Source organism: Mastigoproctus giganteus, chromosome 13 (assembly GCF_048544385.1).
Source record: "Mastigoproctus giganteus isolate SK-2022 chromosome 13, ASM4854438v1, whole genome shotgun sequence".
NCBI lineage: Eukaryota > Metazoa > Arthropoda > Arachnida > Uropygi > Thelyphonidae > Mastigoproctus > Mastigoproctus giganteus.
The window spans coordinates 61,995,605-62,012,039 of NC_143587.1; the positions used below are offsets into that span (position 1 = coordinate 61,995,605).

Here is a 16,435-nt window from a genome sequence, read left to right on the forward strand (position 1 = left end):
AGCGGTTCCGCTGTTAAATTGGCGACGAGCACAGATATTTTCCCACTTTCGTCTACCTGGTCTACCGAATATTTCACTGCTAAATCATCCCGGCTTAAGTTTGAATTTGGCCCTGCTAATACTAGTTGTTTGGGAGGAGCAGCAAGCTGGTCACAAGATACTGTTACCACCTGTTCTGTGCTTGCTGGGAGCACATGTTTACATGTAAGCTTAGCAACTGTGGGTGTGGAATTCACCAATTATTGCCGAATATCCTCTTCCCTCAGGCAAATCCCTAATGGAACTGATCGTATGATCCCTTTACCTAAGTCTAGGCTGAATGAAAACTTCCTTAATATGTTCAAGCCGAGGATGATATCATATTTGCCACTAAAATTTTTTGAAGTAACCAGAATTTTCTCCCTAAAAGTTGCCTTATCTAATTTAATATTAGCAGTTACTGTAGTGTGTATTGGCACAATATTTCCCGAAACTCCGGTTACAGTTAATTCTGGAGGTCTGAAATCTAACGATGTATCATTTTTAATTTTATTAAATAAATCTGCACTCATTAAAGAAACGCCAGCACCTGTGTCTAAAAGAAATCTAGTTTTAATGTTTTGTACAGAACCCAATACCACAGGTAGTTTAGTATTATCCTCCAGAATGTAAATGCCATGTTGTGTTCTGATATCTCTGACTTCTGGCTTACTAACTTTACTAAAGTTAGGGGTTGGCAAAAGGGTTTTATTACATCGCGAATCCTTCCTATTAAGTTTAGAACCCCTTTTTAGTCATAAATTTCTATCTCTATCTCGCCTGTAGCTTCCAGTATTTGTATAATTATTTTGTCTGCCCTGAAATGTTTTTGGCCGAATTTGCCCCTGAATATGCTCATTCCTATATGTTCCTCTCCTTATCCTAGAATAAGAGTCTATATTACTCCTATTATGATCATCATAATACATTCTATTGGCGACTTGATCTCGATTTTCATTAAAATTACAATATCGATTGTTAGCATAGGACGTCCTAACTTTTGGGGATGCAGTGTACACATCCGTTTCGTAATTCGTGCACGGGCGGCTGCGGAACAGTTGGGTGGGTTGATGGAAGCTGGGACGGCCGTCAAAAATGCGTCTTTCCCTTCGTTCGCGATTGTTTACCATATTTCTGGCTGCCTGCTGCCGGCCGTAGTATGGCAAGATTATGCGTCTTTCCGGGCGGTCAACGACCTCTGGTCTGAAGGTCACGTTAGCATCGGTTAGCGGATCTACTGCGCTGTCCGAGTGGAGGTAGGTAGCGCCTAATGCTGCTTGACCATGGGGAGGGGAAAATTTGCCCACCTTCATAGTTTGCATCTGCTGACTCAGGGCGGCTATTTGTGTCTCTAAATTGTTGATTGTTGCGTGATTTACTGATAATGAACTTAACGATTGTTGTAAGTCGCGTATTTGATCTTGAATGGGTTCAAGAATGTGTTTGGGATTATTTTCCTGTCGCTCCCGTTCACTCTGGGCCCTTACAGGACTATTAATAACATGTACAGGGACAGTTTTTGTGTGAGTAAGTTGGTCATTAATTTCCTCTCTTTTCGAAATCTCGATTGCCTGTGAAAAAGTTAAAGGATTGTGTGTGAGCACCATTTTTCTAATTTTTCCAGATATGCCCCTAAGGAATTGGGCCAGCATTGCCTGGTCTAAAATGTTTAATACTTCAGGTGTCTCTCCCTGAATTTTGAAAGCTGCCCTTGCCAAATTCCTCACGCGCACGCTATAACTCGCAATGGTTTCCGAAGGTTCTTGCACAGCACTGGCGAACTGCTGAAGGGAAGTGATAATTGGTTCCGTTTTTTCGAACTGAGCTAAAAAAGCATTCTTAAATATGTTGTAATTCTTTTCCCCGCGTAATTCAAAGGATTGGGCTAAAAAGTCTGCTGCCGAAGAGCGAAGTTTAGATTTCGAGACTGCCAACAGTTCTCTGTGTCCCCAGAGTGCTAATTCTCCAACACTCTCCAAAGTTTCGAAAAACAATTGGACTGAAGGGCCTTCATCATTTTTGCCAAAGAATAATGGCACAAGACTTAAAAAACCTGCGATATTTGCTGAATGCGGTCTGTCTGGTTCTGGGGTGGGTGGTGGCTGTTGTGTTTGAGGTAGGGGGGATGATGTTCCTGTTGTTTGAGGAATCTGATCCTCCATTTTTTTTAATTAAATTTACTAGGAATTGGGAAATTTAATTGCTAATTTTGGGCCCCTGTCTTCCAAAATAATGTGACTTACCTGTTGCTGAAACAAAATTATGATGTTAGTAATCACTTATTTAAAACAAGAGTGTGTTATAGCATGTAGTCATTTGTTTATTAAATCTAATTATAAAAATAGCAATAATTTATTAATTAGTGTAGATGTCCTGTGTTGTTGCAAAGGAGTAATGCCTCCTACCTATTCTCTTAGTGCACGAAATCAACAGTCTTACTACTTATCAGTAATCCCTTTAGATTCTTTCTCTTTGTGACTTCTTCTTCTGTGTAGACAGTTTTTCATCCCGCAAAATATTTAATCCTGGACACAATTGGCACAAGTGTTATACTGGGGGGGGTTATATACTTCTTGCTTGCTTATTAATTACTTACTTTCGTTCGTTCGGACTTCTCTGGACAACACATCTGTATGGCGGGACACTTTCCTTCCTTAATCATTTGTTCAATGATAACCCCAGTATACTCATGTGATTGTCTAGTGGTTTTTCATATTAGGACAATGATCTCGGCCCTCGGTAACCTATTCAAGGGAATAGGAACTGCAGCTTCGATCAGGGCGTTGTGTCAATACTCAAACCCTTTCCAATTCTAGGCAGAAATTCGAGTATCCGCAATAAAAAGTTCTATATATAATCATTCGTGTGAATGGAGAATAGGCCTGAGGCATATGTTTAAAACAAAATATAGTTTAATATACTCCGCTATAGAATTGATACATGTATGAAAACTACTGCCCTAGCGGCAGTGACAAGCAAATCCTAAATCATTTGGTTACAATAATATAAACTGACTTTATAGAAGTATTTAAGAGTTCTTAGCATTTATTGATGTTTTGGAAATTAATGGGTTCTTCACATAGGTGTTCTTCGTGTGGATACTTCATCTCAGGCAAGGACTAGCATATGACATAATGGTTGTACAAACATGATGGGGTCAATACTAAAAATACTGCACTATTTAGGATAGCATGCTTAAGATACATCATTTACCTATTGTTAATTTGTGAAACTGACAATCTAAGTGATGCGCTATTTAAGATAGCGGTATTAGGACATTTTACAATTTATCAATGCTAACATAATTAATTATATTATTGAGGAGTAAGGTTTATGTATAGCTGTGGGATGACTTACCTAAATACGGATGACTCATTCTACGGGGGCGGAACTCGGTGAGGGGATTCCGTGCTTTCGCAGCCTTCCTTCGGGTTCTGCTATCTTCGCTCGCTCATTCTATATCTTCTTGCGCTGTTCTTCAAGCTTCTCTCTGTACAGTCATTCTGTAACGTAATTCCCGTTTCCAAAAACTTACTGTATTTTTCACTCTCTCTCATACAGACTAACTAACCGACTGCTTCTACCAAAAGCCACCACAAAACAACAACCTCTCGCTCATCGTCCACCAGGGTATATGCTCCTTATCGCATGAACTTTCGCCTCACACCGAGCTTGAACTAGCGTGGGACACTTTTCTCACGCGGTCAACATCAGACACACTGACCAGTATTTGTCAGGGAGAGCGAAGCTCGTATTTTCGTGGACTAGTGAACTTACTTCTACGTAGCGACTGTTATCTTCAGTTAGGAAAATAATGGCAAAGGGAATTTATAACTGAGAAAGCAACTAAGTCGAATTTTACCATTCTATATTTGACAAGAAACTGATAGCGGTTACTCATGTACGATTGGCATTTATATTTTCTGCTGAAACGGTCAAAACAACTCTTTAGCAAGAAGGGGCACAGCAAAGGGGGGGGAGGGAAATGCATGGGAAATATCTGTAAATTAATATGAAAAATGTGGGCATTTTACAGTTTGGTCGAAGATCATTTCCGAATAGATGTTAAAAAGAATGGGAGATAATGGACAGCCTTGCCGGACGCCTTTTTTTATTGGAATTGGGTCTGTCAGGTCGTTGTCATAGCGAAGCCGGGCTGTTTGATTCCAGTAGAGAGTTGTAATAAAGTTGATATCATTGTTTTCAAGCCCAAGTTTCAAAATTCAGTTTCTTTATTCCTTTTTCTTGAAACAGATGGGGGAAAAAAAAACCAGCAAGGCTGGTATAATATTTTATTGATGCATATTAGCATATAGCTTAAATTTTCCTACGAATATGGGCGGTCAATTTAAATCGACCGTCCACGACTTGCCAAAGATTTTTCCGTAGAAACACTTTAATTCACAGTACAGTATTAAATTTCATCAACTTGCTTTCCTTCCCAAATGGCATACAACTATAATATCACCCGCAAAGAATGTTACCAAGCATGTATGGCATGTGGAGCAGACTGACAGACATTTTAAAATTTCTTATTATTCAGTGAGTCACGCATTAACACCCGAGACAGCTTTAGTGTGCAAGACCTTTCCGTCTTTCTCTTTCTGTCCAGGCGCTTCGCCATCGTCATAGCAGCAAAACAAGAGTCTCTCTCTCTCTCTCTCTCTCTCTCTCTCTCTCTCTCTCTCTCTCTCTCCTTTCAGAAAGGATGGGCCATCTGGGAAATGATTTATGTAAACAATACATCTCCTGGATGTCCAGTTGTTTTCTAAAACTGTACACACGCTCAAGTTGACTTTAAACAAAAAAAAATACAAAAAAAAAAAAAAAAAACAGCTCCAGAAACGCATAAGAATAACACAACCGGAAATCGTAATGGTAGCTATTTCAAAAGCCCATTTTCACGTTCGCTTGTTACATGTGTGGCACTTGTTACGACATAAATAATAATAATAATAATAATAAATAAATAAATAAAGGCATAAAAGGTAAAATATATATTAATAAAAACACAATTTGAACATAATCATGATTTCAAAAATTCTGTTTATTCCAATTTTAGCCTATCATTTAGATCCTGTTTTTTTCGAAATTTTGAGAACACACTTATTAAAACACAAAATGGTTTCCCAATCTTAATTAAAAAAGGTTTAGTTTTCTAAACATAAGAAATCAAGAGGGGTTAGGTTTGAAGAATACAGAAGGCAGATTTGAAGAATACAGAAGGCAGATTTGAAGAATACAGAACCACAGCCATTTTACTCTGGCCACATTTTTGATATAAAATGGGGAACAAATATCAACTGAAAAATAGTTTTTGTTGTTGTTATGGATAAAACGACTCACGATAAAAGTTTTCTCTGTGGTTCAGGTGGGGGAGAAAAAAAAGAAAGAATTGTGTCTGTAAATTGTTGGATTTTATGGTCGATTTCCAGTTTATGGTTAAAAAAAATCGATGAAAAACCAAAAAGGGGTTATAACGGTCCGTCAGAGCTGATTTGGATATATAAAGATAATTATGGAATAGCTGACATAAAAAATTTACCTATTCTAAATACTGTATAAGTTCTCCTCCCTCCCACACAAAATTCCTAGAAACACAGACGCAAAGAGCTTCTTTCTCTATTATTCTCTCACAAATAAACAAGTTATGCATAAAACACCAAATTTATATAGTAAATGTGTTGGAGTATCCTAATGGGTTGGAGTAGTCTAGAGGTATCCTAATGGGTTGGAGAATTTTTGGAGTATTCTAGAGGTATCCTAATGGGTTGGAGAATTTTTGGAGTATTCTAGAGGTATCCTAATGGGGATGTTTTTGTTTCAATCCACTACCCTTGAAACAAGATGATCGCGACTTATATATTCATAGGCTTCATCCTGGTTCGGTCTACTACTAGATGAGGGCTTTTACAGCTGACTTCACATTACTTTCTGAGGCTTCCTTGTCCACTAAAATTCTCTGTACATTTTTATTTTATCCCTACTTCTGTCTTAAGAAATAAAACAAATTTTCTGTTTATACTCCAGGACGGCCGCATAGAGTCAAAACAGGGCCATCTTTATTTCATCTAGTCCCCCGGCACTAGGAACCTTTATTTTATAATTAATATTTATAAATTCGTTTGCAGAGAGGTCTCTACCATGTAAACGCGTATACATTTTTTAAAATTTAAAATAAAATACTATTATTATTATTATTTATAATCATAATTATAATAACAGACATTAAACTTGTGTGTAACCAGGGTGGTTTTAAAAGACCTGAACATTTCATTCAGGGGCGCACACTGGGGGCGCCTGAGAAGAGGAAGATGTACAAGTATATAATTTTTTATAAATATAATTTATTATAATGGTTGAAAACATCAAAATGAAGTGCATATTTTTTGGCAAAGTAAGTGTTTCCCCAAAACTCCTACCCTTTGGACTATCGTTAGATTAGCTAGTCTGCTTAACTGTAAACTACAATATCAACTTTTGGGTGGTCCCCTGGGAACAGGCTGAGTAGGCTCATGCAAAAAGACGGCAGAATGAGCAGAGGAATTTTTACAATACAGAAAAAATACAAGAGCATTTAGCAGTCACGTGAGCTGTAACCACGTTCACTCACGCGCGTATACTTCTATGCCCTCGCTCTTGACCACTCCGCTATAGCAGCCTAGTATTTTTGTAAACTCTAATTACACAAATTGTTTCTCTTTAACGCGGAGCCAGAATTTTCCAGAATTAGCCTGTTTAACTGGCTATCCAACCTTATAATTCCAAAAATGCTTCTTTTCCACAATTTTTTTGAGCTACTCTCAACTTCTGTTCCATAAGTGTACGTTTCACTCCCATAAGTCGTGATAGGCAGAATACCCAAATGCGTTTATTTTACGAACGTGCAATGATAGAGATGTACAGTGTAATTAGTAGGATGGCATTGCATCAGATTATGAGATTAGCAAACTGGAAATAATATGCAAATGTATCTGAGACGAGGTGGTGGAGTGTCCCTTATCCTTGACTTTGTCCACGTTTGGTTACCGTGGTAATAGCCTGCTCACAAGTCCTATCAACAAACACCCTTGATTCCTTGCCCATTGTTCTTAGACTGGACCAATGGAGAAATGAAATGGAGCGAAGGGCTGCACTACGCTGAATACTCTTGTATTAACTACCGCAAAAACAAAGTTGTAAATTCCTCTTGTTTGGTGGCCATTCCAGAGAAAAAAATGAGAACTACATATATTTCAAACTAAAGCAAAATTTGTGTAAACTTATTCCATTAAATATAGCAAATATAAATAAATAAAAAGAATTATAATACAAAGAAATGATAAATTAAATATTCAAAGCATCTGGTATAAATTCTTTCTCTATCCACTTCTGGAAAACATTTCGCTATCCTCCACCAACCCCAGGCTTCCCTGGCTATGCATCACTGCTAAATATCGTCATACAACTTTTCGCATTTATGAATAACAAAAGTTTCTCTTAATTAATAAAAGCCTCTTCGGAATGTGGACAGTGTTATACATAATGAACTGCTTCAAACAGTACCTTGCAGTAATTGGGGAATATCAGTGGCCAGAAACAAGCACAGTTCACACCACGTGTGATATTGAACTATATTAATCTTGCATGACACAGTTAATTCCATTAGTGCTGCCACTTATTAGCAAAGCCGTTCTTTCTGGGAATAACCTGTGGGTAGGGAGATTAAGGACTAACACAAAAGTCTAAGTTATCGATTCTCTTCATTTCTTGATTTTCTTGTGTGGTGTACACAACTAAGCCACTCTACAATAGGATTTATAATATTTTAAAAGCCTCTTGCTTGTATTTGTAATTAATTGCTTCTTTTAGTGATAAAGAGGCTAACCTGGATGACTCTGAAGTATTATGGCTCATTACTAGCATTTGAAACCTAAATATATCAACGTAAACGAGCTATTTTAATATTCAGTAACGCGAAGCTCGCCATTTTAACAGATAATAGTAATAGTACTAGAGAGCATGTGATGCAAGAAAGCAAACGGATGAGCTTATGTAGCATCAGCCAAAAAAAAAAAAAAAAAAATTCACACAACCATTCCTTCTAAAAGTTTGTCCAGTTCCTCCTTGACTTTATTAACGACAGATGGAAGTTTGTTCCAGCAATTAATCACCCGCTGGCTAAAGGCAAATTTCCGCACATCAATTCTACAACTGTCTTTCCTCAATTTGAATTTATGTCCCCTTAGGTTCGTAATCTGAGCAAGTGGAAGAATCCCATCAGAATTCAGCGTGCTCAACCCATTCAAGCCCTTATATATCTCAATTAGATCACCTCGCAGATGCCTAGTCTCCACCCGCTGCAATTTGCAGAACTTAAGGCTTAAGCCTCTCTTAGTAAGAGGATCCCTTCATTCCCTTCACTAATCTTGTTGCCCTTCTCTGTACACGCTCAAGCAAATCTACATCCTTCCTAAAATGAGGCCTCCAGACCTGTACGCAGTACTCAAGGCGTAGCCTGATCATTGCCTTATACCAGAGGGACAATCACCTCCTTTTCCCTGCTAGCAAAATTCCTATATATCATTGACAAAATCCCATGACCTGCCCTGGCAGCCTGTCTGCATTGTTCACAAAACTTCATATCTGCCTGCACAATTACTCCCAGGTCTTTTTCATTTTCTACCACCCTAAGTGTAGTACAACACAGTTGGTACGTTCCTCTGGGGTTACTTCACCCATATGCAGTACTTTGCATTTTTCAATGTTAAACTTTAGTTGCCACTTCTCAGCGCATCTGCCCAAATGTTCTAGATCCTGTTGCAGTAGCACACTGCCATTACTGTCATTAACAACCCTGCCAACCTTCGTATCATTTTAAAACTTGGACATTAAGCCTGATATACCTTCATCAATATCATTGATAAATACAGAAAACAGCAATGGGCCCAACACCGAACCCTGTGGGACTCCACTAATAACATTAGTCCACGAAGAGCAGCACCCATTGATCATCACCCTCTGTCTTCTCCCACTCAACCATCCTTTTATCCATTGTAGCAACTTATCTTTAATACCATTCTGCTCCAATTTGTACAGTATTCCTCCATGTGCAACGGAATCAAAAGCTTTCCTGAAATCCAAGTATATGATATCAGAATTGTTTTTTGCATCTAGTTCCTTTGTAACCACATCATAATATCCTATCAAATTTGTCAGACAAGACTTTCCCTTAACAAACCCATGCTATGTCTCAATTATTGCTGCAGTCTTGTCTAGATGATCCTGCAAGGCATCTTTAACCAGTGACTCCATTATTTTACTCCGAACAGAAGCTAAACTAAGTGGTCTGTAATTACTCGTGTCACCCTTCGATCCCCCTTTGTGAATTGGGGATACATTTGCACATCTCCAGTCCGTGGAGACTTCCTCTGAATCCAAGGATACTCTCATAATTATGGCTAAGGGTTTGCTTAGTTCCTTTGTCGCCTCCTTTAATATAACTGGTTTGATCCCATCCACCCCAGGCGACTTTCTTATGTTTAATTTCAACAAAATCTCCTCCACTTTGCTTTCAGTTATTACAAAATCATTAAGCACCCTGTTACAATTTGATGAACTTCTGGCATTGTCCTTCCTTAATAACTCCTCATGTGTGAATGTAGAGGCAAAATACTCATTCAGTTTGTTTGCTATCTGAGCAGGATCATCGAACCATCGATACTAAGTGGACCGATCTGATTCATCCCCTTCCTTTTAGAGTTTATATAAGTAAAGAAATCCTTGCTGTTTTTCTTAGCATCCTTTGCCAAAGATTTCTCATAATCTGCCTTCGCTTGCCTAATCTCCTTTGTGTCTTGATTACAGACTAGCTTATATCTGCCATAGGCTTCTGTGTTGCCTGATAATTTATATGCATCCCATGCATTTTTCTTCTCTGCCACGAGTCTCATTAGTTCATTTGTCAACCATTCAGGCTTAAACCTGGAACAATATTTCTTAATAAATATTGTTCAAGATGAATAACATCCTGATAATCTTTTCTTTGTTTTATATTTTTGATGGTCATAACTCATATTTGCAAATTATGCTGGATTGTGGCCATTGATTACCACGGTCATAAGTGCCAAAATGAAATTATTACATGTTATTTCTTATAGTCGACCAGTTCAGGCTATTTATATAAAAGCACACTAACAGTAAGTTATAAAGGTGTTAAATCTTTACTGTACACCTTACCTGTACACCTTACTGGCAATCCTTTCTATACAGTCAGCAAATTTAATTAAAAACAAATCGGTACTATCAGTAGAACATTTATATTAATTTAAGACGACTATTTATCAGCGATGTTATGAAATCTGCTATCGGTTCAAAACAACTGGAGCATGTCCATGGAACCGAGTTAGGTAAAATTTTACAGAGTCTACAACAAATACTATTACATTTGTACAAGAAAAATAATTCTCTTAGGAATACTTACAGCAGCAGTGCCTTGCTAAGACATTCCGAATCCAGCGCCATTGCGATCAAAATAAAATCACTACACCAATAGCAGCTCCAATAGTAATAATTGTTGTAATAACAAGTTAATATTAGGCCTAAAATCGAGCTTTAAGGCCCAACGAGCGATGTAGGCGAATTTCAAGAAAACAACTTGATCTATTAACCAAAAATTTCAGGAAACGTTAGTGCACACTCCTTTTGCTGTTAGGATCAGTAGAACACTAGTTATTTAATCACATTAATCAACCAAACATTTATAATTGAGAATCACTGCCACAAGTGCCATATTCCGTACCAATTTGAGCGAAATATTATCAGTCAGATTTATTATGCCCTCTATTAGAAATTTATTGAAATTGAAATATTGAAATTAATAAATTAATTTGTAAAAAATAATGAAACAAAAAATAAATTTAAATATAAAATAAATAAAAATGATATTTTGTAACTTTTCTATAAGGAATTTAATTAGAAATGCTAGGATAATTTACTGCATGACCCAAAGAAATTTATTTTTTTAAAATGGAACTTTATCCTTTTCAGATTTTTGACTTAAATTCCATGAACAGTGATCAATTTAATCGCCTCATGCCGTCCGTCTTGTCATATTTCTTTTTGTGTGTGTATGGATTAGTTGCAGTGTTCATTGTATCACTCCATGCAACTGAACCTGAAGAATCCGCCAATAATGCTCTCTATAGGTTGCTGACTGCAGAGTCTAGAAAAAACACTACTACTACTAGACTTCCAAGGATCTCAATTGCTAAAGGTATGTGACAAAATCATATTAAATTTAGATTATGTCTAGCTTTAATATTTTAAAAATTCTTTTTGTGCTAAAAATGTTGAGTCTATTTTCGTAAAATTTATTTTCCAACAGAGCCGGAACGAGGTGTTTCTACGCCTTGGGTAGCTAGAGAACTCGGAAGTGTGTCCCAATCCTCACTAATTAGCATGTTATATGATCTTACGATATTAAATCACTGACTTTTGTCAATTCGGCTCAGTTGTTACGTCCTCGTGTAGGCTCTAATTTCCATTCCCATACACCCATATTTAAAAAGGAACTCTAGAATAATTGTTTTTAAAAATCTATGTAATTTTTTATTTATAATTATATTTAATTTATATAATTCAGTGCAATGAGAAATAGTGCACCAGTATTTGCATTATTTAGATTAACAAGTTGATTACAAAATCGGGCTTACCATCAGGCAAGAGTAAACTTTATGTACGTATTGTGCTAATACTAAACTTATAATAAAAACTATTAAACTTTACCAACACACATTCTAAAATATTGTTGAATACAGCTGACTTAATGAAAATAATTTATTGCGATATTAAACGCATGAGAAATTTCAAGTGGTCAATAAATAAGGTGATTATGAGCAACATTTTCTTTTTCTTGTTAGATAAAGAGAAGTCTGTTTACTTGCATTATTTAGCCATTCTTACACTAATAGTATCACTCATAAAGTTAATATCTAAAAATCCACGTCAATTCTTGCAAGACAATCAATTCGTTGTAGGATAATTCGGTGCATGAGAGTTTGGTGTACGAAACAATTCGATGAATGATATTTCGCTGTATGACAATTTGGTGAAAGACAATTGGTGGTTGCGACGATTCGGTGAGTATGACAAGTCTTTTGGTGCAAAAATAAACATTCTTTTTACTACCATCCTCTATGCTAACTAAGAGTCTTTTGGCGTTGTCATCGCTTAGTTCCTTTAGCTTCGAGAACTGTTACGGGTTCCGGTGAAAACGCCTTACTGGGACAGAGCGCTTTTCCATGTAGGGGATTCGGACTCCAATTCCAACATCTACAATCTCCAGGGAACCTTACCCGACTACCACCCTTAACCCATCCACGGTAGTAGCCTACTGTTAACTTATTTCAATGAAAACTATAGCGAGGACTGCAAATCGAAAGTCAGAGATGCGCATTGCCAAGTCGGCATCCATTAATGATCTCTATTTTTGGTCTCTGGAACAACTCCTCCCTGCCCCCATTTGCTAAAAAATGCAACTTACAGAAGTGAAAGTAAAGTGCAAACAAGGTTCTCTTTATCCCGATCTTTAACCTGTCCGTGGCACTTTTTTTTAATAGGATTTCCTAAAAAAAAAGTAGAATATGCATTAAAAAATAGAAAGTCAATAGTACGCGCCATCAAAAATATAAAATATCAAGAACGGTATTTACAGCATGGCATGTTAAAATTTGCATTTTCTGTCTTCCTTTTCCACACACCAATGGCACATTTTATAGAAGAGTTGCTACTAATTGTAGAGTATATTGATTAGATCCATATTTTTAGTTTCAGAACTAATATACATTTTAAAATTATTTATGTGACTGCAAAATCGTAAGTGCGAATATAGTTAATCGTTAACAAGTAATCTGTTAACTTTTTCGCAGCAAAATCATCCTAACAGTGAAAAGAGTTTCGCTGAAAACTCTTCCTAAATTAAATTCAAGATGGTGACGAGCGGTGTTTCTAATTTTTTTTTAACACTTTAAAGAGCTACAGATCCATTCACAGTTTGATTGCGTATGTCAAGCAGAAATATGCACAAAATTATAGTGATGATTGACTTTGAAGTCATTACATTAAACTCTGCATTTCCAGTTCTCGAGTGTTGTAACCTCTTGAAATATTTAAATAAATGATGATAGAATCTGCAATGTTTTCAAAAGATCGTAGAGTCCAGTGTGTTTCATAAGAACTGAACTCTACGACTGGGACTGTTATCAAGAAGTTCATAACAGATAAAAAGTACACGAATAATACTTTTCACATTATTACATTATTCACTTAATACGTTCACTCATAGCTTTATACAGATAAGTAAGATACCTGGACAAGTAATCCAATTGTATAAGGCCCATAAATTAGTGTTTGATGTCATTTGAAAACGTTCTCCACCCGAACCCTGCCTAAGACAAACGTACGAATACACTGAGTGGACAGAAATCATGGGACACCTACCTAGTAACGTGTAGGACCACCTTTCGCCCGGATAAGGACAGTCAAACGGCAAGGCATTGAGTCCACTTGTTCATTAAAGCGTTCCACAGGTATTTCCATCTATTCTTGCTGCACCGCTGTCCATAATTCCAGTTACAAAATAAAATCTACTGGGTACCTGACCTGCCTTCCGGGGCCACTTGCGGTAACGGTGGGTCCAAACAGGGACCCAACGGCTAAATGATCAGAAGAACAACGATACACAACACTATCCATCCTTCCACTTCCCACACACTTTTTAAATCTCTGGCCTACGCAAAGTTCTGTGCCACACAAACAGAGTATGCAATGCGGAGATGGGGGAAACTACTGGTGCCGTCAGACAACTAACACACTTTGCACTTGTCCATAATTCCATCACATTCCTGACTGGAGGACCCAAAGCTCGAACGGACCTTTCCACAGCATCCCAAAGACGCTCTACAGGGTTCATGTCTGATGAACGGGGAGGCCAGCCCATGGTGGTAAAATCTGTGGAATGCTCTAATCACCACGGCTCAGTGGGGAGACGCATTGTCCTGCTGGAAGAGTCCATTGCCCTGTGAGTGCCTGTTGGCCATGAAGTGGTGCAGATAGTCTGCAAGGATGGACACGTAACCTGGACCATTCAGAAATGCGTCTAGACGTACCAGAGGTTTCAACGTGTGCCAGTTGCACACGCCCCAGACCATTCCCGACCGTCCACCTGCCTGAACAGTTCTTTGTTGACATGACGGGTGCATAGCTTCGTGCGGTTTCCGCCAGATACGCACCCTCCAGTCCGCTCTAAATAACTGGAAACGGGTCATCCGACCAGTAGACCCGTTTCCAATCATTCAAGGTCCAGTGTCGATGTTCTTTCGCCGGGTTGAGGCGTAGAATCCTGTGTAGTGGCGTTAGCAATGGGACTCTGCTGGATCGACGGCTGCCACAACCTATTGCGGCTAATGATCGCCTGATGGTCTTGGTGGAGACGTTTCTTGCACCTCCCTCGTTGAAATCGGCGGTGATTTGTGCCACTGTCGCTCTCCGGTTGGCTGAAACAATGCGAGAAAGACGTCGACGGCTACGTTCATCTACCACCTTTCTCTGCCCACAGCGCTGTCCACGATGAGATGTTATTCAGGAATTGGCGTATTCGCGATACACTCTTGATACTGTCGTATGGGGATAGTGCAATTTCTGTACCACCTCCGCGATACCATGCGTCGGGCAACTACTATCATCTCTCTTTCAAAGTCGGTTAACTCACGACTCTTATCCATACTGACATCGAAATACCGTCTACGTGAATGCAATGTACCTATATACCTGTCAAGTGGTGGGTTCGTCCACTAGCGAAAGGGGTGACAACGTTGCGTTGCCCAGGAACCAGGTATCCCATGAATTCTGTCCTTTCAGTGTATTATGTCAACAGTTTACAAAGTTATAAATTCACCCCTCGCCTTGTATATGCATTGGAAGGTTCTGCAGTAATTCTTTAACTACAATGTTTATTACTTTAAATTTTAAAAAATATCAATTGATTATCAAGTGATGTATTTATCAATTTTGATAAAAAATATCAATACATTCTTTAAAATTTGGGAATGATTTTTGTTTAATCTTCTAAAAAAAAAATTCCTTTTTTTTTTTAAGTGATTTCTTCTATAAGGCCAAGAATTGCCAACAAATCTGGAAATGACCGAAGTTTTATCTATCGCCGTCATATTGACCAAAAAGGCACTGAAGCAGATTTACAAAATCAAATTGAAAATTCAACTATTAAAGGAACAGTTACAAATGGTACCAAAAGCAGTGAAAGTTCTAAAGGTCATGGAATTACTGTTGCGTCATGGAGATGGGATTATGTCAATACACCTTTCATTTATACAGCCTTCATCATTATAGCTGCACTTTGTAAAATAGGTAAGTTTATTAACTTTTATATTTTCCCTTTCAGGATATGCTGTATTTTTTTTAAATCAGTTCAGTTCAGTTATGTGGCAGTCAATCCAAATTTCTTGGAAATAAGTACATAGTTGTATTCTGCGAGTTTATAAGAAAATAGCAATACGTTAAAAATGTTCATACAAATACGTGTCATTACGTTACGAGCTTTTCGAGTGAGAAGAAACCAAGTACTGTATAGACAACGTTCCTTACAGTAAACGGTTAATTCTGCTCTGCTATTGCTGTGATACAAATGGAATGTTTAGGGAATTGTCACGAGGATACGTTACATCTGAATGGTTCTTCTTCATCCACTCCTCGCAGCGAAGTTTGAAAGCTGTTTTCTTGCATAATTTAAGTCATCCAACTCCATTGGCTCCAATTTAGATGACCATTTAACATGGTCATCTTAATTGGTGAGGCTGCAGTCTTTTGAATGGCTGACAATTATTTATAACCTGGATTCGGACACTTTAACCTGAACTTTAGACCATGTGAGGTTTTTAAATATATCTATTTTTGTGTCATCTTATAGGGTATTTGGCAAAAAACCCCCTATTTTTTTAGGGTAACCTGAAAATGTAATTTCAACTACCTGTGTGTATTGTGTCTATAAATTGCACGTGTTCTCTGGACGATTTGCCTGCTTTGCTGGACGAAAAACCCCTGAGTCCGACTAACTCAGCTACGGAGTGAAAAATATCCATAAAAGTTCTTCACGTCATTGACGGGATTCGAATCCTGGTCTTTTCCACCCAGTGTGGAGAGGAAGGTGACGATACCACTGTGCTACACGCGCAGACGGTAAGTGGGATCAAGTAGGGGAGGGAGTATATTGGAGTAAAATTATGTAAGTTGCCTGTGTGATAGACGGCGGGGTTGACAAAGGTTGGCTGGAACTGTCTAAATACAGTAAATAAAAAAAAAGTAATAATAATGTAACATGAAGATTATATTCGAAGCAATCCAATACAGCAGTCATCAATGA

General features: G+C 37.9%; 1 protein-coding gene across 4 annotated transcripts in view; it reads left to right on the forward strand.

Moving 5' to 3' along the window:
• LOC150076113 (Na(+)/H(+) exchanger beta-like) overlaps positions 1–16,435 on the forward strand; it is a 493,086-nt gene that overhangs the window by 240,773 nt on the left and 235,878 nt on the right. For 3 of the 4 annotated variants that reach the window (XM_090387862.1, XM_090387861.1, XM_090387863.1), the window contains 2 exons: positions 11,047–11,272; positions 15,154–15,423. In XM_090387862.1, coding sequence (XP_090243988.1) covers positions 11,065–11,272; positions 15,154–15,423 — 478 coding nt within the window. In that variant the 5' untranslated portion in view covers positions 11,047–11,064. Of the gene's footprint in view, positions 1–11,046; positions 11,273–15,153; positions 15,424–16,435 lie in introns of those variants that run through there. The other variant, XM_090387864.1, reaches the window with a different exon arrangement.